Source organism: Phoxinus phoxinus, assembly GCF_949152265.1.
Source record: "Phoxinus phoxinus genome assembly, chromosome: 6".
NCBI lineage: Eukaryota > Metazoa > Chordata > Actinopteri > Cypriniformes > Leuciscidae > Phoxinus > Phoxinus phoxinus.
In genome coordinates this window covers 28670526-28693620 of record NC_136881.1, presented here as the reverse complement: position 1 = coordinate 28693620, position 23095 = coordinate 28670526, and the positions used below count along the sequence as shown (strand labels likewise).

Below are 23095 nucleotides of genomic sequence, written 5' to 3'. Positions count from 1 at the left end.
TGTTATTTTTGCGACTGACCTTATTGCATATGCATTTGTAGAAGTTTCCCTTTCAGACGCAATATTTATGGGGGGAGAGTATTTAATTGAATCATGCAAGGTGATTTACTAAGGGTTGCCCTCGTCAATTTACTGGTATGTGCTCCATTATTTAATGACCAAAAAAAGCATGTCTTAAACCAAACACTAATATGTGCTGCTGTTGGTACTGTAGATTGCGTTGGTCATTATGGAAATGATCCGGATGTGTCTGTGTTCTTTAATTTGCACAATGTCAGTAGATCACACGCAGAACTTTCCATTCCCGTCGGCGCTTTTTTTGTAATTGTGCCTCATGCTAATTTGCCCTGTTTAGTAAATCTGGCCCATAAATGTTAAAATCATTCTGGTTTAAATGACATAACATTTTGTCCATTTGCAAGATTCCCTGCACATGTGGAGCAACAACATGCTAAAAAGTGTATTAGGCGTAATGTGGCCACTACAGTATGTGCAATCACAAACACCAGTGACAATAATTCACTCTCTCCCATCAGTCAAGTTTTTAGGCCATTTTGGGTACTTCAAAACAAAGAAAACAATATAGTGTGGCAGAGTTGAATTAGCCACTGAATTTGTTTTCATCGAGTTGTAAAGAAAAACATCTGTTTATGCCTTTGGGGGTAGCATGAGGAATGCTGGGTAGAAACACTGTATTTCTAAACAGTTTATCATGTCTGACAAATGTGCATGCTGGACATTGTTCTTTACTTGCGTAACGCTCTGGGAATTGGCCGGGCATTCCATAGCTTTGAAAAAAGATTTCCTCACAAATGTAAAAAATAAGTTGTAACTTAAAATAAGAAACTCTGTCATGAAACTCTAGATGGCGCAGACTCATTGGTCTTTAACATAACTGATGATATTAACATTGTTATCTACATGGTACAAGCTGATTGGTTCATGTTGCATCAGCAGCCAATGAACTTGCTTCTCAACATTTAAATAGTTAGCATTCACTTCAGCAGTTTCCAGCGCACTTTCAGAGTTTCTCTGCAACCCTCCACCTTCCCCACTTCCTGTCTGCTATATATCCTATTTGTGCTGAAGCCTATATGTGCCTATATCACGTCTTACATGCTCAACAGCAGCATATCAGTGTATGTATTTCCAGTAGCAAGTTCCTGTACTTGCTCTGCAGCAGCAGCAATAACCTTCAAAAACAGCAATATTCAACAGCATCAGTAATATCAGTGGCAGCAGTGTAGCAGATCTATTTCGCCAAGAACAAATACATTTACATTGTCATATCCAATAGCATGCAAGAATTTTCATAGAGCTGTCATGATAGAACTTCTATTTCTCTTCTCTCCATCTGCAGACATTGAGCAGGAATTTTGTGGCCCGGACAAAGAGCTGGACGAGGAGACCTGTCTGTGTGTATGCCGAAAAGAGCTGAGAACGGCAGACTGTGGACCACTCCACTACCGGGACAAGAACACCTGTCAGTGTGCATGCAAAGCACAGCCCTCCTCCTGCGGGTCTCATCAGAGCTTCAACAAGGACACCTGCCAGTGCACCTGCGCCAAGCTGTGTCCTAGGAGTCATCCTCTCAACCGCACCAAATGTATGTGTGAATGCACAGAGTCGCCTAACAAGTGCTTCTTAAAAGGGAGTCGGTTCCACCCAGCCACATGCAGGTGAGAAAAGGTTTCTGTTATTTATCAAATGTAAAATGACTTCAGATACTGACAGAGATGTCATATCAATCTGCCATTGGACCCCGAACTTGCACTATTGGTTTAGCCCATGTTGATGTGTTGCTGGTTCTCCGCATCATTTTATGCAAAGTGACATGCTATTCACAGTTAGTTCACAATGCATTATAATTTAATTTTTTTTATTATTAAATGTTGAAATTAAAATTATTTAATTATTTTAAAGTATTGTTCATCGTTAATTCATGTTAAATAATGTTGTTAACGTAAATGAAACCTTTTTGTAAAGTGTTACCGTTTATAGAAATGTTTTAGGAATGTTTATTTTTCCATCTTGTCTTACAATGCAGTTTATTTTTATGTTTACCTTTATTTTGTCAAATATTTACTGTATATTTTCCTTCAATTTCATACTTGTATTATCTTATCAAATAATTCAAGTAATTCTGTGACTGTTGTTGTTTTTTATTATTTTTAAAACCTTTACAAAATATTACTAATGGGCTTACATGCTACAGTGATAATATCAGATGGTAATACTATTTTTGTCCCTTCTTATTGTTAGTTGTGTCTCGCCGCCATGTCACGCGGACCCCAGGAAAAGGAGATGTAAGGATAATGAGTATTTCAGTGAGCAACTGTGTTATTGTATACCCACATACTTGGGGAGACTGCACTAAATACAACCAACAGTGCAGGAAGCGCTGAATGCTTACGGACACGCTGGCATTTGGAGCAGTGCTAATGTTCGGCTGCTGCTTATCTGACTCCCATGTGCTAGTCATGTGGACTAGTGTGGAGTAAGTGGGAGACAAGAAATGTCCACATTTAACCACATATCAAGCATGGGGTGAGCTATTAAGGACTGAGAGAAATGTTCTAAGGCTGGAGCCATGTTTTTTCATTGTTTTAATTGAATTGTCTTTTCGTTTTTTGTCAGATAATGATTATATAATTTATTGCCATGAAATGTTTTGAATCTCCCTTGTTCATAGCATTCATTTCGAATCTCTGCAAAGAAAAAAAACCACTGTGATCAATATTTTTGTATCATGTTAATTCCCGTAAAATAAAGTATAAAGTTGTATTATATATTGTTAACTTATTTATAAGCTAGACTATCTTATTGAAATAATACTGCACATGATTCAAATGTATTCAGTTTTGACTACCAAATATATGCACCTATCATTCCAGATAAATTATATCAAACTGACTGTGCAAGCTGGCAAATAATTGTTTTTGTGCTGGAAGCATTGCTTGTTGACAATCTAAAACCATCATGCAAGTCACCTAAAACATCGAAGACTCTGAACAAGGAAATACATCATGATATTAACAGGAGAAAAACATGGATATGGACCATTAGCAGCTGAAAGCTGGTGCTACATGTATGCAGTTCCAGGAGTGACAATGTACACTTGGATTAATTGATTACGTCACATCCAACCTGCCTCCTTAAGTAAAAGCAGTATAACGTAAGCAAGTGGTGTGTGGAACGACTTCTAAGTTTGGAGATCAGTGGTCTTTTAGGACTTTAACCTCAACAGATTTGTAAATAGGAGCAATGTGATTGGCCCAACTCCACTTGATATCGGCCCACTGTTTCAGCTTGACACTGTAAATATAATAAATCACCTCTGCTTCCATCCCAGTCCTTGCGTCTGTGTCTGCCAAAAGTGTGTGTGTGATTTTTCTTCTTCTTTTTTTCACCGTTTCTCATTCCATAGAAAGCCCCTGTAGATCCATAATGGAACAATAATCTTCAACCATCTGATGGGAAGGATCAGAAACAAGCTCTGGAGCTAAATCCAGCACATCTTTTGTCTTCTAGCATATTCATACAGCAGGTGGCCTCGTTCCCATGTGTTTTAACCCCAGTGCATGTATAAACGTTGTCTAAATGCACACACATCCCTGCTTCTTTTCTTCAGGGCTCTTCAGATCTAGTTGCATCACTTTTGCATCTGGACTATATTACCCCTTCCTTCTCTAACATAGCATTCTGACATGCTATATGGACTTTATGCTGTAAAATAATTGTGCACCATTTATCTGTTTCCAGCTGAAATGAGGGTTTCCCTGTACCCTGGTTTGCAACAGATTGTACCATAGCCATCTGCATCCGCTACACAATCCCAGGAGAGACCTGATAAAAATAACATGTGTGGACTCACAGTGAATCACCGTGAAATAGAAACAGTCGTCCCGTCAGTGGATTTAAGTATTTGAGAATGGGGGTGAAGCCATGTCTAGCCTGATTTTCCCCTCTGCCTTGGCTTGCTTACCTAGTTCGTAGTGGTGAATGAAGATGAGGTTTAAATTTCAACATGTAGCTGACATTAGGTTTTCATCTGTTGCTTGTATATGCCAATGAACTAGAAATGAAAATAAGTACAGACATGTAAATAAATGAGTGGTTTGTTCTGATAATTTAAAGGACTAGAGTTTCAGACGTCCCAGCTAGCATGTTTATACAATGTAAACAAAAATAAGCGATGAGTAAAAACGCAGCACAACAAATAATTTACAGAGAAATGCGTAGTAACGTAAATTTGATTATGCATAGAAAAACTATGTGGTAGCCAGAACATGTCAATAAGCAGAAATATTTTATGTTGCTAAAGAAATATCTCGCCCTGTGTGTGGTCCTGGCAACCTCAGCTAGAGGTCATCAAATAAATCCTCAAGTCCATAAAAGCTGTAATTTCTGCCTGTATTTTTCACCTGAATGGGCTCCAGTATCACACACCTGGCATCAGTTAGGTATCTGCTGCATTGCTAGGCTTTTCATTTCGGTTAAGATTACTCTCTCCATTATGAGCTGTTCTATCAGAAACTGGATGCTATGCAACTTAAGTCACCTGTGTATGATTTTAATATGGATTCAGACGTACATAATTAAGTTGCAATTGGTTAGGGGTTTATTATTGCCTTCATGTACATTATCCACACATCACATGTATCTTTAGGGGAAATGCATGGGTGTTTGTTTTCATAGCTGATTGTGGAATCTGTTTGTGGCATTACTAAAGTGCTGGCAATCAACTGAGTCCTGTCCTCAGGCATTTGTCTGAACTTCCAGCCTGTGCATTTATTCTTCCAAGCACTCACACAGCTCCAGTTGTCAAGTTTATGTTCAGTATACTTTAATTAAAGTCATTTGAATAAAAATACATATATTCTTATGATGTTGATTCTGTATGAGTGAACAAAAAAGTTTTGTTTTACTTTGAACGATTGCAAGACTATATCGTCACTTTAGATTAGGATCAAATTCTCACCAATTACTAAATATTAACTACGACTTTTGCCTCAATAAACTCCTGCTTATTCATAATTATTAAGGTAGTTACTAACGACCCGAGGTGTGTAGGCTACCAGTGTATTTTTTTTCTGCTCAAAAATAATTTAATCTTTGATGACTGAAGTGCAATTCACCTTTATTCCACAAAGTAGCAATATCTGATACACAATGATGAAGGGATGTTTCATGAAAACAAGGCAGAAGAAAACAAAAGAATAGAATAGGAAGTATCATCAGCAAAACTTGAAATGGCTCAGCGATTTACTCCAGAGCAAGGACTGAACACAATCATATATTAGAGTCACTGTCACATGATGGTGGATCTGGTCAGCGATGAAAATATTGATTTTGAAGATGTTGAAAATAATAGTTCTCTTACGTAGAGTTCTCTCGTACTGCGTCGAAGAACGCTACGGGAAAGATATTTCTTTGTCGAGATTGAAGCCTAAAATTAATCCTTAATTTTGTAATATTGTAAAACGCTTTTCTGAAGCATACAACCTAGGCGGAGCAATACAGCTCACCCATTGGCTGCTCTGCCAGAAAAGCACAGCCTATGCGAGGCCAGGACGCTGACCAATGAGGGCGCTTCGCGCCCTTCTGCGTCACCTCCCGCCCAAACAGGCGTGGCCTAGGCCTATAAATACGAGCATAGCTGTCTAACACGCCGATTTTCTAAAATTCAACGAAGCTGCACGCATCGCTGGATTGGATTCGAGCCGCCACAGCCGTTTGGAACAAGCACCTCAGCAGGACGCGCCTCTTACCTGAAGCCGCTGGTCTTCGCCGCCTTCAGCCGCCGTTCCCTGCTGCGCTTCTCCGGCGTGGAATATCCTTTACATTATGTGTGTGTGTTTTGTGTGTGTGTTCGCCGTCGCGACACACAGTTTTTCCACCACTAAAAGAGCCGAGCGTCTTTTTCAAGATGCCTCGCACCTCCTGTGGCTCGTGTAGAGCCCCGCTCAGCGACAGGGACCACGTGCTGTGTTTCCTGCCTGTGAGTATCACGCAGCTTCAGCTCTCGTCGATGGCGGCTGCCATCGCTGTAATTTGATGCCTACGGTGACTCTGCGGACTCGCCTGGCGTTCATTTACTGAAGCTGCATCTTTTCCGCCTGCTGTAGTGCCGCGCCGTGAAAGCGCCGTGCTTAGCAGAGCCCGGAACCTCCCTTCACCACGAGGTGCTCGCCGCTGCTGCCGCCAGCTTCTCCGCCCGCTTCGCTGGACTCTATGATCGACGGACAAGGGCCGCTGTGTGCCGCCGCGTCCGTCATGAACGAGGAAGGTGAAGCCGCGTCTGTGGAGGAAGACTGCTTTTCTCTCCCGCTTCGGATGGGCGAGCTCCGAGGATCTCCCCTCCCCCGCCGCTCATGAGCGTCGACGGAGAAAGACCAGCATCGATGCGCTTACCGGCTGGATGGCTGTTTTTCTGCAGAGGAACGTACGTTACCGTCCTCACGACCCGCGCCCTTTTCTTCCTGAATTCACGAAGAAAGCGCGGAGTCCCGGAAAGCCCCGTCTTTAGCCAGGATGCGCACTTCTGCTTTGAGGGAAGCTACAGTGTTAAAATCCCGCCGCGGCCGGATTTCACTAAAATGTCTCGCTCGCACAGTCCCAACATACGCGAGCGTGCCAGTGTATTTTGCAGTCACCAAATCAGCATCAATGCTCGTTTGCCTGCACACAAACGCCGTTTTCACGACGCCCCAGGTAAATCTGAAAATGTATTTTCTGGTGTCCCGGCCACGGCCGATGGTGTAATGTGTGTATCCGTAATGCCCACGACTCAGTGCCCATTCATACACACAAGCACAGCCCTGCACAATACAGGGCTTGCACACATAAAACGATTGTGCAATACATGTAAGTTAGTGAACGTGCCCGCTTTTCAGTGCCCACAATCACTACACACTGCATGTCCCGTGGTTTCTGTAAAAACGAAACGAATGCACGGTCAGTCGGTTCTGATAGACAGTACTCTCTGTGCTACACGGTGTCCCGGCCACAGCCGATGATGTAATGTGTGTAACTGCAATGCCCACGACCCAGTGCCCATTCATACACACAAGCACAGCCCCACACAATACAGGGCTTGCACACATAAAATCGACTCAATGTCGATTGTGCACTATATGTAGTGAGCGTGCCCGCTTTCAAGTGCCCACAATCACTACAAGCTACATGTCAACATGGTTTCTACGGAGCTCGCACCGCGTGCTCTCTCTCTCTCTCTCTCAGCTGAGAGAGGTGAGCGCGCGCGCGTGGGCTGCCCGCTCGATAAGCGCGCCCCCGCATCACGCCATGTTACAGCACACGACTGCTCTCGTGTCGCCGCCATTTCGCGACCAGAGCCCGGTTTTTCAACCCGTGCAAGCACAGCCCCGTACAACACAGGGTCTGCACACATAAAAACGACTCAGGTCGTTTGTACTTTACATGTAGTGAGCGTGCCAACTGTCCAGTGCCCACAACCACTACACACTGCACGTTCCGCGGTTTTCTGTAAAAACGAAACCAACGGACGATCAGTCAGTTCACAAACACAGTATTCCCGGTGTTATAAATGTGCCCGCTACCACGCGCCCACATTTATTCACAAATATACGAGCCCTACGGGCAGCCCCGTTCAACACAGGGTTTGCACACTTAAAATCGACTCAGATCGATTGTGCTTTACATGTAGTAAGCGTGTCCACTGCCAAGTGCCCACAACCACTACACACTGCACGTTCCGCGGTTTCTGTATAAACGAAACTAACGAACGGTCAGTCAGTACACAAACAGTGTCCCCGGTGTTATAAATGTGCCCGCCACCAAGCGCCCACGTTTATTCACAAGCATAACGAGCCCTACGGGACTCGTCCCGCGCGCTCTCTCTCGACACAGAGAGCCGAGCGCGCGCGGGATGCATACTGTGTTAAACATGCCCCCCCGCCTCACACGCCACGGCGTCCATGTTACAGCACACGGTTGCTCTCGTGTCGCCGCCATTTCGCGACCAGGGCCCAGATTACATTCAACCCCTAGTCATACGTGCAGATGCATGGGAAGGACTTCCCGGGGTCTCAGAATGGGTGCTAGAGACTATAAAAAGAGGCTATTCGCTACAGTTTCATCGACGCCCTCCCCGTTTCACGGGAAAAGTCGAAACCACGGTAAAAACAGAAGTAGCACATCTACTTCGAGCCGAAATAGCGAAGCTATTGAGCAAAGGGGCCATAGAGCCTTTATCTCAAGCTCAGAGCGAAGGGGGTCTGTACAGCAGATATTTCCTGGTACCGAAGAAAGACGGGGGTCTCAGACCCATTTTAGATCTAAGGCGTCTGAACAAAACGCTAACAAAGCGGAAGTTCAGAATGCTCACGACCAGAAGTATCCTCGCGCAAATTCGCCGAGGAGACTGGTTTATGGCAATAGATCTGAAAGACGCGTATTTTCACATACAAATTGCGTCACGTCACAGGCGATTTTTGAGATTCGCCTTCGAGGGCCGGGCATATCAGTACACAGTCCTGCCATTCGGCCTGTCTCTAGCACTTCGTACATTTACAGTGTGCATGGACGCGGCGCTGGCACCCCTGAGACTCCGGGGCGTTCGAATTCTGAACTATTTGGACGATTGGCTAATTCTGGCTCAATCGCCGTCAGAACTCGCTCACCACAAGACACTAATACTCGATCACCTCGAGTGCTTAGGTCTGAGAGTCAATTGGGAGAAAAGTTCACTGTTTCCCAGTCAAAGGATCTCCTTTTTAGGACTGGATCTGAACTCACTGTCTATGACAGCACAGCTGTCATCACAGCGCAGGCGAAATACCCTGCAAATGGCGAAATCCTTCCTCAGCGGCCACATAGTGCCACTCAGGAGATTTCAGAAAATGCTGGGCCTCATGGCCTCAGCCTCAACAGTACTGCAGTTGGGCCTGCTGCGCATGCGCCCACTACAGTTCTGGTTGAGAGCGCGCGTACCGCGCCGAGCATGGTTACACGGTCGTTATCGCCTCAAGGTCACTCAGGAATGCATTTCAGCCCTGACACCATGGAGAGCGTCAGACTGGTACCGGTCAGGTGTAAGCCTGGGGACTTCCTCGAGCCTGAAGGTGGTGTCCACGGACGCGTCCACCTCAGGCTGGGGAGCACTGCTCGACGGCAGACCGCTCTTTGGCCAGTGGGCAAAGCGAGCCAAACTACCGCACATAAACTGCCTGGAAATGATGGCAGTGGACTTTGCGCTGAGGCGCTTCTGTCCCCGGATAAAAGGACACCACGTCCTGGTCCGCTCGGACAACATGTCGGTAGTAGCCTACATAAACCGCCAGGGTGGCGTGAGATCCCGGAACCTATTCAGGTTAGCGGAACGCATACTGGTGTGGGCCCAGCACAACCTGCGCTCGTTAAGAGCAATACACGTGCCAGGCCATTTGAACGTAGGCCCGGACAGACTCTCACGGAACAATGTTCCTACGAGAGAGTGGTCCCTACACACACAGACAGTGCGTCTGCTGTGGAAAACGTTCGGCAGAGCGGAAATAGACCTGTTTGCAAACCAGGAAAACGCTCACTGCCCAGAATTCTTTTCGAAGAGCACGAACGCGCTGGCCAGAGTCTGGCCCCGCCGTCCGCTCTATGCTTTTCCTCCTGTCTCGCTCCTGCCTCAAGTGCTGGAGCGTATCAAGGAGAGCGGATGCTCAGTACTACTAGTTGCTCCATACTGGACGAATCATACCTGGTTCCCAGCTTTGATGCGACTGAAAAGTACTGCCCCGTGGCCGATTCCAGTGAGGAGAGACCTCCTCTCACAGGCCAAGGGCGCGATTCTGCATCCTCACCCCGAGCTTTGGTCCCTACACGTATGGGCCATAAACGGGTACCCGCTAACCTCCCAAGAGGAGTGTTAGACACGATCGAGCAAGCTAGGGCTCCGTCTACTAGACGGCTCTACGCTTCCAAATGGTCGGTGTTCTCTGGATGGTGTTCAGATCAAGGTCTGTCACCACTTCAGTGTGGAGAACCGGAGATTCTCTCCTTCTTGCAAGAGCTATTGGATAAGGGAAGAACCCCATCCACGCTCAAAGTCTATGTGGCTGCCATATCAGCGTTCGTTAATCCAACGCTTGGCCGTTCACTAGGCAGGAACGACCTGGTGGTCCGCTTCCTTAGAGGCGCCAGGAGGTTAAACCCTCCAAGGCCCCCCTCAGTCCCCGTTTGGGACCTTTCTACAGTGTTGAACGCTATGAAAGGGGCCCCTTTCGAGCCTATTCACTCAGTTGACATGAAACACCTGTCTTTCAAGACCGTGTTTCTTTTGGCTCTCGCTTCAGTGAAGCGTGTGGGAGACTTGCAAGCGCTCTCAGTGAGAGCTTCTTGTATGGAGTTCGAGCCAAACGACTCTGTAGTCGTATTGAAACCGAAGCATGGGTACGTGCCTAAGTCCCTCAACACACCGTTCAGGGCTCAGGTCATCTCCCTGTCGGCCCTGCCGGCCTCAGAGGACGGAAATAGCTCCCTTTGCCCGGTCAGGGCATTAAGAGCTTACGTGTCCCGCTCCGCTGTTTTTCGACAGACGGAGCAGCTCTTTGTTTCGTTCAGCGGACGCTCCAAGGGGCGAGCCGCGACGAAACAGAGTCTGTCTCGATGGGTAGTGGACGCCATTGCGCTAGCCTACGCATCTAGAGGTTTGGAATGCCCTTTGGGCATCAGAGCACATTCCACGAGAGGCATGGCCTCTTCATGGGCTTGGTATAGCGGAATCTCGTTACAAGATATCTGTATGGCGGCAGGCTGGGCCTCCCCGTCTACATTTATTAGGTTCTATAACCTAGAGGTTCCTGCGTTGCAGGCTAAACTGCTCTCGGTCTAGAAGACTATGTATTAGTGTCCTGCCCCGCGCTGCGGCCCAGGTCACTTCAATGTTAATATGTATAAGTGTTCCTGCCCCGCGATGCGGCCCAGGTCACTTCAATGTTTAATGTGTATAAGTGTTCCTGCCCCGCGCTGCGGCCCAGGTCACTTCAATGTTTAAGCATCACTCACTGACATGTGTCCCATGAGCATGCTATTACCCCTCATATATATCTATATTTACATATATATGCTATTATGCCTTAAGAGGCACTACTATAAAGGGATGATGCTAATTTAGCCGCTCTCCCTATACTTCTTGGGGTAGGCACTTGTATACCAGGGCGCGCGCGCCCTTAGGTGTCTGTGTCGGTCCAAGAGCACGCACGGCGTTTTACATGGGGTTCCCGTAGCGTTCTTCGACGCAGTACGAGAGAACTCTACGTAAGAGAACGTACTCGGTTACTAACGTAACCTCGGTTCTCTCTAGAAGACTGCGTCTCATGGCCGTGCGTGTCCGCGCTGCGTCGCTTCATTGACGAAAATCGGCGTGTTAGACAGCTATGCTCGTATTTATAGGCCTAGGCCACGCCTGTTTGGGCGGGAGGTGACGCAGAAGGGCGCGAAGCGCCCTCATTGGTCAGCGTCCTGGCCTCGCATAGGCTGTGCTTTTCTGGCAGAGCAGCCAATGGGTGAGCTGTATTGCTCCGCCTAGGTTGTATGCTTCAGAAAAGCGTTTTACAATATTACAAAATTAAGGATTAATTTTAGGCTTCAATCTCGACAAAGAAATATCTTTCCCGTAGCGTTCTTCGACGCAGTACTCGTTCCCTCTTCTAGAGAGAACCGAGGTTACGTTAGTAACCGAGTACGTTTTCAGAATATGTTTGAGGTCGCTAAAATGAGCCAGATGCTGAATGTACTGGGAAATGAGCTCTGGTGAGGACAGTGGTGATGCTATAAAACATCTGCTCAAACTGAACCCTTCCAAGCTCCAAAAAGTTTTAAAATATGCTTTATGTTATTCTTCTGTAATGGTTACTCTAATATCAGGAGAGTTTTACATCATCACGACAAGTAGAGATCCATCCATGTTATATATAATTCAGGTTGCTAAAGACACGATTATAATAATGATTGGCGAAACATTCATGCATTTAAGGGTTAAGATCCTTATATAGAATGAATGTGTAGGTATCAAAAATGTCTGTTTTACTTTTTGAAACATTACTTTTAGGGTATTAAAATTGAAACCTAAAAATAACCTTTAGTGAACGTTTTTGTATGTTTTATTACAATATGTTCTTTACTCAAAACATATATGGAAATTTAATTCATGGCTATAAAAAGAAAAAGCCTACAAATAAAATTCCTGGAATGTTAGTCGCTTGTTGTATTCCTCATTTGTAGATCTGCTAAATGAACGAATGTAGAAGTGTTCCACAAATGTGATCAAAAGAGAATCACACACTAACATTGGAGAAACGCTTGGTATGTTCTTTAGATGATTGAGACATGGAATGACTCCCTCTCAGTGTCCATGACAGACCCAAGAGCAAATACACAGAGGCAGAATATGGAATGACTGAGTGATTGGCCCGGAAAACAGACCCCATTTCTTTCTCTTCTCTCAGAGGCCATAAATCATGGATATTTCAGACTGAGTTCCTGAGAGGTCACAGTTTTTGGCCTTATGCTGCTTTTATGGATTCGGCAGCACTGGGAGTCATGGTTGTCTTGCTGTCACTCAAATTTTCATGTTAGTAAATTTAGTCATATGAAACAGTCCATGTTACAGTACAATAAGACTGGTCAACCTGACCTACAGGATGCAAAACCCTCCATAGCACCTCACCCTCTTCCTGCACGGCTATAGCCAGAGCGCCCCCTCCTACATTTTCCTCTAGGCCTGAAACCACCAAACCGCCACAATAAACACACAAGTGTAAGAAGGTAAACACCTCCCGACCACTTCTCCGCTGAGAGATTAAGACTTCCTCTAAATTACACCCACTGCTGGAGTAGCTCGCGAAGGAAAAAGGAGGACGTCGCCTTATTTCCCACGTCTCCGCCTTTCAGCAAATCAATCAGTCACAGGCCAACTCCGACACACGGTATCCCACACAAGTCTCAGGATGATGGCTGGGACCTGTGTCAGAAGAGGTCATAATGTTCATCTCTTGAAAATGATAGCAGCCTCAGGGTGCTGAAAAATGAACTGTCTGTACTAAGCATCGGCCAACTTCATATCCTCAGCGAGTCTGTCCGGCACGAATTCCTCTGAGGCCTTGCCGACAAGAGAGGCCAGAATAAGGATCAGTGTGCCCTGATGGGCCTGTTTTTTTTAGCGTGTGGGAAAAGGAAACCATTAAGTGATTATGAAAAATTAATCGAAAGGGCAAGAAAGAGAGGATGTGGATATTGGCAAGTTGGGAGGGTGTTTTCCTTTCAACAATTAAAGCCACCCTATGTACGTCTGTGAAGAGAAAGCCAGGGGTCAACAGACGCCCTGCTATTAGACACAGACTTCTCAGAATCCATCTATCTGTCTCGATACTTTCTCTATAGTATTTGTCATTTAAACTTAAACATGACATTCCTTCTTTTTGAAGAGCCTTAATTAATCAAGATAAGCTCTCAAAGCAGATGCCATTTAAAGCCATTAGGTCTGTGATACTTTGGAAAATATGGCCCAGAATAAACAGCTGTGCATTAGGATCCAGCGGATATATTAAGCTTTTGGCAGATATGGATTTTTTTACATTCATTATTTTTAGCACGTCTTTGTTCATGTCAAGGAGATTAAGAATGGAACAAAACAAGAAATAAAAGCACTTTTTCACACTGGTGGTCTAAACCAATCCAATCATCAGATTGCAGTCAAAATAAAAAACAATGGCGTTATCAGTATATATCAGTGACCAGTTCAACCTGCAACACAATCTACAATATGATATTTTGACAATGAAAGGTAAAGTAAGTTTCAAATTTATCTCATTTCACACTTTGATATCCGAAGCCTCAATTTGGGTTTGTCTTATTATTACAGTCATGCCGTTTATTTCCTTGGCAGCATTAGGATGTTTTAGTTTGATCAGTTTTTAATTTTACAACATTTGCACTCCCATGGAAAAAGACTGAGTAACATTTGAGAAAATAAATACTCTTTTACCCACTGTAAACTATTCTCTGAAAATAGCTTGTTATTGGTTATTATTACTTCATATTATCTTATAATTAGTTCAAGCAGTGTAGTTCTCATTCACATATATGCTATCCAGTTGATTTCATTCCCTTTTCTGGAGATGTACCCTTAAAGGGGTATTTGTACAAATATGGCATGCATTTTTTCAGTGGTGTTTTTTTGCCGGTTCAGGCAGGCTCACAGTTGGTGGAAATAACATATAGTCAATTCAAAGTCCAACACTGTCACATCAAAGATGATATTGACCATGTGCATTCAAAACATAATTTTAATATTCACTAAAAACAATCCTTTAATCAATAGTCAGAAAATCATTTCCCATTTGAGGTTTCATTTAATGATGTTAATAAAAAATAAAAATAAATAAAAGTGCCCTATTCAGCATGAACATTGCCAGACGTCACACCATTGTGTGATAAAATTGGCATCAGATTCACTCTGATTCTGGACACACACTGATAGTGATCAGCCCCAAATAAATTTGTGAATAAACTAAAAAGTAAACAGACCTCAGTTTGTACAATGAAAGTGTTTTACGCCATTGTAAAGGTCAAAACCAAAGGCAGTGTGTTTACGTGATCATCCACAATGCAAAATCTATTATACAATCAGACATTCTGTATCATCCCAATATAATTATCTGGAGCCTTTATTAAAATGAGACATTGTTTCTAAATCCATCTGATAATTTCCATCTGTTCTCAGCCACCAGTGTATTTGCTAGAGACTATGTGTGCTACTTGGAACACATTTCAAATAGGACCAGTTCCATGCACTGCTTTTACAAGTTAGCATTCTTCAAGCCATAAACACAAAAGAGAAAGCTGCACCCTTACTTCTGGAATTGCTTTGTGTCATCTGGGAATTGTTTGATTATATTAGGCTAATTCTGTCTATGTGGTTGGATGCTAACGTTTTGAAGTTTTTTTTCCTCACATGTCGCTTGCACAAACAAGAGGAGATTTACCATTGCTCTTCACTGAGGTTCACAACTATATTGGAGTCTACAACGGTTGTTAAAACTGAGAATGAGCTAAGTCACAGGCAGGATCTATAAATGTATGGCTTCAGGCTGTTCGGGGCTACTATAGCATGTAAATGTAATTGTCACACTCCAGATGTAGTTCATAAATGTCTGAATATCTGAAACAGCCTGTGGTGCCCAACAACACCCACACACAAATACACAGACTTGCTTTCACACTTTCAACTTTACTATTCTTGAAGAAAGACATTTTGCAACACATTTTCACAACAGAGCTCCATGTGGGAGACAAGCCCCTGTGTGGCTTAATGAAACACAACTATCCGAGAGGAGAGGTTTATTGAAAGCATTTTTTTTTTAACCCAAACCGCTTTAACCCAAACATTTTGTCCTAAAGCCATAGCAAAAAGTCCATCAGTTTTAATCATATTTTGGTTTAAAAGGACAATGACATGAGGCTTTATTTTTGTGTGCGTTCAGATCTATTAATTTATTCAAATAAAAATATACAATTATAATGCATATGACTTGTATGCACCTCTTTTATGATGTTTTTATTTTAAACAAATATTGGGAGGTGGATAAGGAAACATTTTTTTAAAGAAATTATATTATTATTTATTTAGAATATTGTTCTTAATATTTACAAATTCATAATTCATGATCTTTAAGTGTATTAAATACTTCTTCGAATCTCCTTGTGTCATTATTACAGCCACACAGAACTGTTACAGTCAGACTCCTCGAATGGTATTAAATATTTTGCCAATGATCTCAGAGGACACAGATCAATGCTTTTGCAAAGCGGGGAAAACTTTGTTGTGTTGTCAAAGCACATAATTAATATTGCCTATGTAATATTTCAGCTCTAACCAAATGCAGGGATATGTTTTCTTACCAAATTCAATAGGGGGTAATGGTTTTTAAACCACATATTCATTAAGCAGTTCAGTTTATAGTGATCATCCTTCTTATGTGAAGACATAATGACAAAACTGAAATGGTCTTTGAATGTTATAGGCTGAGCCACACTGGCCATAATAATCTTAAAAGTCAATATCAATTTATGTTTTAGTTCAAATTAAAGTCTAGTAGTACAGCACTGAAAGTACATACTAAAATGAAATCCAGCCTCTAAGGTGAAATGAAAATTCCTCTCGTATTTCGTCCTTTTCCAGGCAATCATTTTTTATCGCACGCTTTATTATTACCTTGACATTCTTCCAAACAGTTCAATTTCATAATTTCAGGATTATGCTTAAACAAAATACTTTCTTTGCAAAAAAAACAGTTTGTTGTCAGCTGGTCTCCTAGATACCATAAGACAACAACAAGTGGCTTGACTGGGTCCAAGAAACTCTTTCAAGGATGGCCAATATCCTCAGAGGAGGGAAGGAAACGGTGTCAATTGCCTTGCTTTCCAGATTGTAAGATAGTCTTCAAGCCACTGTGACCAGTTCACACCATATATTACATCAGAGTGCCCATTATTTACTATCATGCACTCTTCCTGCTATAGAAATTGTAGATGACTTATGCCCTTTTTAAGGGGCGAGGCAGGAGCCACTGAGAATCCCATTATATGTGTTAGCTTGAGTTTCACTAGATGGGTGTGTGCTGGAATGGGCGTACAACAATGAAAGAAGGGAGAGTTTTTAATGCAGAAAGTGTGTAAATTGCCTACATTATTTTGTCTTTGTGTATGTTTGAGCTTATTATATATTATTGGAGAATGTCTGAATTCGCAGTTTTTAACAGTAAGCAAAATGACTGTATGACCAACCCGATCTCACGGCAATTCGTACGAATTTTACGAGGTGGCTAATTCATACCAATTCATACGACCACACTCGTACGAATTTGTAAGTTTTTTGCTAAATCGTACATATTTTACGATTTGCCAAAATCGTATGAATTCATACGAATGACCTACCCCTGACCCCGCCCCTAAACCCAACCGTCACGTGGGTTTAGACAAATCGTACAAATTCGCACGAGTGAGGTCGTACAAATTCGTACGAATTAGCCACCTTTTAATCACTCGTACAAATTCGTACGAATTGGTCGTGAAATAGCGTTGGTATGACATATTACTTTCAGCAAAATTCTGACACAAAGTGTCCCAAAAAAACTGTCACATGACAGCATGATGAATGTTGTAAGCAGGACTATTTACACTACACACATTCACTATATAGAACATAAATATTCAATGTGTACAGTATATGTTAAATAAGTGTACTTCAATAAGTACTTATTATTCAAACAAAGTACCCACTATGTGGTTTTGGATGCAGCCAGTCACTTGTTTTTGAAAAAAATCAGTTGAAATAATTATTCAATGACTCACTCATAAAGACGTGAGATTGTTGAACTAATCGGTTGAGCGAATTACTTTTTTGTCGCCACATACTGGTATTTGTTACCACTGGTAACCTGCAGTCAGAGAAACCCCTACCACTAATGGTAGACTTGTAGTCAAGACCGCCTAAACCGAGACCAAGACACTACCAAGACCAGAGAGTATCGAGACCAAGACAAGACCGAGACCAAGACCAAGACCAAGACAGACCAAGTCAAGACCAAGACCAAGTCGAGACCAAGACCGAGACCAAGTCGAGACCGGAGGGGGGAAAAACAGACTAGTCTTGAAGCTAAGCAATAACTTGTATGAATTCAAGAACAGCAGCATAGGGTTCAGCCGCAGTTTACATTCAATACATATTAGACGGTATTACTTCAACTACACATGCAGAACAACAGAGACAGACCATGTCATGTGTGTGTGACTGTGAGCTCACTGTAAATGTTTTTGCAGACTGGGTGAGTTCAACTATGTGTAGCAATTGCATGACGGCTGACTGCACTATTAGAGGATTGAGACTCCCTTAACTTTTGTGTACTGTTGAGGACTGACAGGACTGGTACTGACTGGTTCATCTGACAAAACATCAAACACCATCTTGCTCCTCCAACAACTGTCTAAGAATGAGAAATATGTAACCAATTGAAATTATACGTGTAGATGAAATCGTAACATCAAATTAAAGATACAAAAATATAAACTTGGATTAGGCCTAATGTTTAGTCAACACAACGGAGATATGCAGTTGATATTTAAAATACCATTTATTTAGTCTAACACCATCTTAATTACAATACTGTAATCAAACAACACACAAACACACACACACACACACACACACACACACCGTGCGCTCAAAGTCATCTGTCAGTTGTGCAGTTACCCAAAAAGTTAAAACCCATCATGTCACTGCTACAGTATGTGGTTTTTAAATCAAGTGACCAAAGTGCTCGTTGCCGGCGCTACGATCAGTGGCGCGGATAAAGTGTTTTCTCGTGTGGCTCGCGCACACGCCACACTGTCTTCACTCGGACGCGCGCTTCAATCCGTTGCGGATAGGCCTACTCTCTATTCGTTCTGGTGAAATCACAAAATGCACACAAACGTGTCCGTGCTTGATATACAACCACTGATGAACATAATCGGTTTTGATGAGAGAGAAAAAACTATACGAAAAAAAAAAAACTATACGAGTGTGGATTCGAACCCAGAACCTCTGACACGGTTAGCGTAAAATCTACCACTGGGCCATTAAGATATACATTGGGGCGAAACGGTGGTCTCACAAAAAAATACATGCATTTGAAGGGCGCGAACGATAATTGTGTCGTCGTCGTGGATATTGTAGTATTGTATTGCTAAATTCCCCGACCACTATGTCGGTCTGAGACAGCGAGACCTAGACGAGACCGAGAGGTCCGAGACCAAGACAAGACAAGACCAAGACCAAAGACCGTCAAGGCCGTGACGAGACCGAGACCACGTAAAAGTGGTCTCGAGACCGGTCTCGAGACCAAGACCGGTCTCGAGACATACATCACTAACTAATGGACAGAATGACTGGAACAGACAATGACAGACCAACAGTGAAAGCACTCTTGAGATGCTGCTCGACCAATTAGATTCAAGGACCGAAGGTAACCGTTGTAGATTTAGGGTTATTTCAATTTTGATATACGTATATTTTTTAAAAAGGCCAGGTTCAGTCTGACACTGCAGGAACATGAGTTTGGGCATTTTAATGTATAGGAAACTAAAGGTTTGAGTTTAGCAAATAGCATCGTTCTCCTGAGACGCCTGCCGAAGCACAATACGTGCACATAATACGTAAAGTCTTCTGAAGCTTGTTGGATTTTTTGCAAGGAAAACAGACACCTTTGAACTCCGGTGATTCAGATAGCCCTGCTCCTCAAATGTGTTTTCCTGAAGATCCTTTGCACTCCATACTCTCCCCTCAAGACAAACAAGCACATACTCTGAACAACTGGAGCTGGGAAGGAAATATCAAGTGATTGTTGTTGAGACTGACCATTTTCGTTCCAGAGAAGAAGGCAAAACACAAATTGCCAATAGACACAGTATAGAGAAAATACAATAGTGGAATCTGCAGGGAGAAAACACAATAATCTATTCTCTAAGCAAGGAATTTGTTATTTCATTTGCAATGTCTATACCTGCATGCTTTTGATTCAATGTTAAATGAATCAGACAAGTGGAATGTGTAGCACAGAGGCTAGAAAAACATGCGTCAATTAAACAAACCACAACAGTACATCAGTGTGCCATAAATCTCTATTATATCTGTCTAGGAAATGGCACAAAGCAGAATTCCTTAAATGCCACATACGGACATCTGCCCACAATAATGGCAAATATGACAATGAATTGCACTGGGAATTAGAGGAAGAGCATATGGAGACAAAGCACAATTCACACAAACAGCATCTGCGGCATTCTGTTTGAAGGACTTCAACACAATGCTGCCCGCCACCTGACTTCACAACAGAATGAATTGTCATGCAATCAGTTATTAATTCCTGTTTACGCAGTCCTTTTCCATAAATACATGAACTGTGTTTTTTGAACTGTGAATAGTATGTGGAAAGAAACTGTTAGGATTTATAGGAGTGGGAGAGGAAGAAAAGGTTGCAAACTTGGTATGACTAACAAGTCCTCCAAAATATGTTGCTGCAATTTAATTGGTGGGATCTTTATTAAATGACATTATTTTGGCCTTCTTAACTCACTAAGAAATGAAGCAATTCTGGGTGATTTGTCAAGAACATGATTATTTTCCTAAGCCCTAGTGCAGAGGACATATCTGCATTTCTTGAAAAACAAATAATAACTCCTAATAAATCTTAACATTTCAAAGTGACTGCTCGACATTAATACAGTAAAACGCATGAATAAGTAAAATTGGTTTAAATTAAGAGTGTAAAGCAAACAATTTGATTGTCAAAAAAAAGAAAAAGAAAAATGTGTCAATGTATTTAACAATCAAAGTTTAACCCAAGGTTAAATTAATCATTATTCATATTTAATAATAATAATTAATAATGAAAAGTATGTCATTAATCTGTCAGCTCACCCTTGTGTTAAGCCAAACCCAATTTTCTTTCTTTCTTTCTTTCTTTCTTTCTTTCTTTCTTTCTTTCTTTCTTTCTTTCTTTCTTTCTTTCTTTCTTTCTTTCTTTCTTTCTTTCTTTCTTTCTTTCTTTCTTTCTTTCTTTCTTTCTTTCTTTCTTCCTTTTTTGTGGATCAAAAACGGAGAAAAGGCCAATAATTAACTTGACTATTGTTATGCTTCAAAACAATGAAAAGCATTAAAGAAGCAGTTCTTGTGTGTTTTATTTCATGCCTTCTGAAGCCATTTGATAGTTGTCTTATATATTAATCACATTTTTTCCCTTTACAATCCCTATGATCATCCTCTATGTTAGCTTCCATCTTTGATCTATTGGTGACATGCTTATTCTTTAAGAGACAGGGAGAAATTCCAACTATGTGATCATCTGCTTTTGTTGTAGTTTAAAATCCCTCTTATTCACCACAATCACCTCATTTTAAACCTTGGTTTGTGTTTTATTTTAGTGAAAATGTCCAGAACATTCTCTTTTGGTCCAAATGGCTCACGCAAATGAGGTTGAATTTCCTCTTATTACTCTCTCTGGGTGTATAGCAGAACAGATTGAACTGCTACAATTATTTCTATTACGTATTTTGAGAAATTGAATTTTGAGTGCAAATATTTCAACTATTTCCTTTCACATGCATTTACTCAATGAGAAAACTTGATCTTATGTTTCTTTTGTGTGATACAATGTTTCCCTCACAGGAATGAGATGTACAATGGTTTCTTTCTTTCTTTCTTTCTTTCTTTCTTTCTTTCTTTCTTTCTTTCTTTCTTTCTTTCTTTCTTTCTTTCTTTCTTTCTTTCTTTCTTTCTTTCTTTCTTTCTTTCTTTCTTTCTTTCACCCATCTTAAAAAAGATTATCTGGACAGATTATGGACATCTGGACACAATTTATAATTGTTAATTTAATAACTTTATCTACAAGATGACTTCTGGTTTCTTCCAAGCAATTAGTGACCTTATCAGTTACTTGTAAATACAGTTTTCAATCACAATATTATATATATATCACATTGCACAGTATTTGCAATATCAGAATATTGCATTTTGTTTCATTGTGTTTGGACTGATGATGAGAGATGTTTTTCCACATTAGCTCACTGAGTTTTGGTCCCAGTGATTTTAGATTAAGGAGAACTGAGTTCAACAATGAGATAGTTATCATACATGGAGTTTTGCAGCAGAATGTATTAACATATTTGCAGAAACTGTATATGTTTCTGGCACATTAGCACAAACAATTTATGCCTTTGAAAGAAAGACTTTCATTTGAAAGTCACATTTCTAGCATCTGTAAAACCGTATTCTTCCATCTTTAAAATATATCTAAATTGCGACATATGCTTTCAATGAAAAATGCGGAACAGTTAGTTCATGCGTTCATGACCTCAAGGCTAGATTATTGTAATGCTCTTCTGGGTGGTTGCCCTCCACGTTTAATAAACAAACTACAGTTGGTCCAATACGCAGCAGCTCTAGTTCTCACTTCCAGGAAGTATGACCATATTAGACCAGTTCTGTCAACACTGCATTGGCTCCCTATTAAACAATGTATACATTTTAAAATATTGCTGACTACCTACAAAGCACTAAATGGTTTAGCTCCCCAGTACTTGTGCGAGCTCTTAACGCATTATAGTCATTCACGTCTATTGCAATTGCAAAATTCTGGGCATGTGATTGATCAAAATCAACTGCTGGCGATAGATCCTTTTCCTCTCTAGCACCAAAACTTTGAAACAGTCTCCATAACATTGTCCGGGAAGCAGACACACTCTGTCAGTTTAAATCTACACTAAAAACACATCCCTTTTTCCTGCCATTCACATTGAACATTTTACATTTCTATTATTCAAATCAGTCAAATGATTATTAGACTGCATAGATTAGGTCAGCCAGATCCGGGAACACGTCCTATAACACCCGATGTACTCCTTACATCATAAGAAGAATGGCATCTACGCTAATGTTAGTCTTCCCATCTATTCCGAGGTTTACTGAAGTCAGCCGGATCCGGGCCGTATCCAGATCAGACGGTGAACCTGCGCCTGGACACGACCACAACGCATCCCTAAAGTGCCAGCCTCATCGGCCATGTGAAGGCCTCATGGTGACCTCAACAAACTTGTCTCCATACCAGTGTGATGACTCTGACCTCCAACCAGATGGAACTGGATAAATATTGTGCATGTTCTGATCCAATCTGACTTCTGACCTGTAATGCTGCCTGAATCATAATCATACACTGTTCGTTCGTTGGCCAGAGGAGAACTGGCCCCTGACTGAGCCTGGTTTCTCCCAAGGTTTTTTCTCTTTTCTGTCACCTGATGGAGTTTTGGTTCCTTGCCACTGTTGCCTTGGCATTTGGCTTGCTTAGTTGGGGACATTTAATATTCAACAATATTATTGATCTGCCTTACTTCAGGTGGATGATGACGATGACGCAATTTTCTTCTAGAAACAAACTTGTTTTATTATTTCCATGTTATCACTGTGAACCTGCTTTGACACAATCTGTATTGTAAAAAGTACAGTACAAAGTACTTGACTTGATTTAAT

At 42.0% G+C, this 23095-nt stretch overlaps 1 protein-coding gene across 3 annotated transcripts in view; it reads left to right on the top strand.

The window, feature by feature from the left end:
* The window catches only part of vegfc (vascular endothelial growth factor c), a 36772-nt gene extending 33427 nt beyond the window's left edge, over positions 1–3345 (top strand). For all 3 annotated transcript variants that reach the window (XM_079615132.1, XM_079615134.1, XM_079615133.1), the window contains exons 6-7: positions 1361–1679; positions 2263–3345. In XM_079615132.1, coding sequence (XP_079471258.1) covers positions 1361–1679; positions 2263–2377 — 434 coding nt within the window. In that variant the 3' untranslated portion in view covers positions 2378–3345. The remainder of the gene's footprint in view (positions 1–1360; positions 1680–2262) is intronic.
* The last annotated feature ends 19750 nt before the right edge of the window (positions 3346–23095 follow it).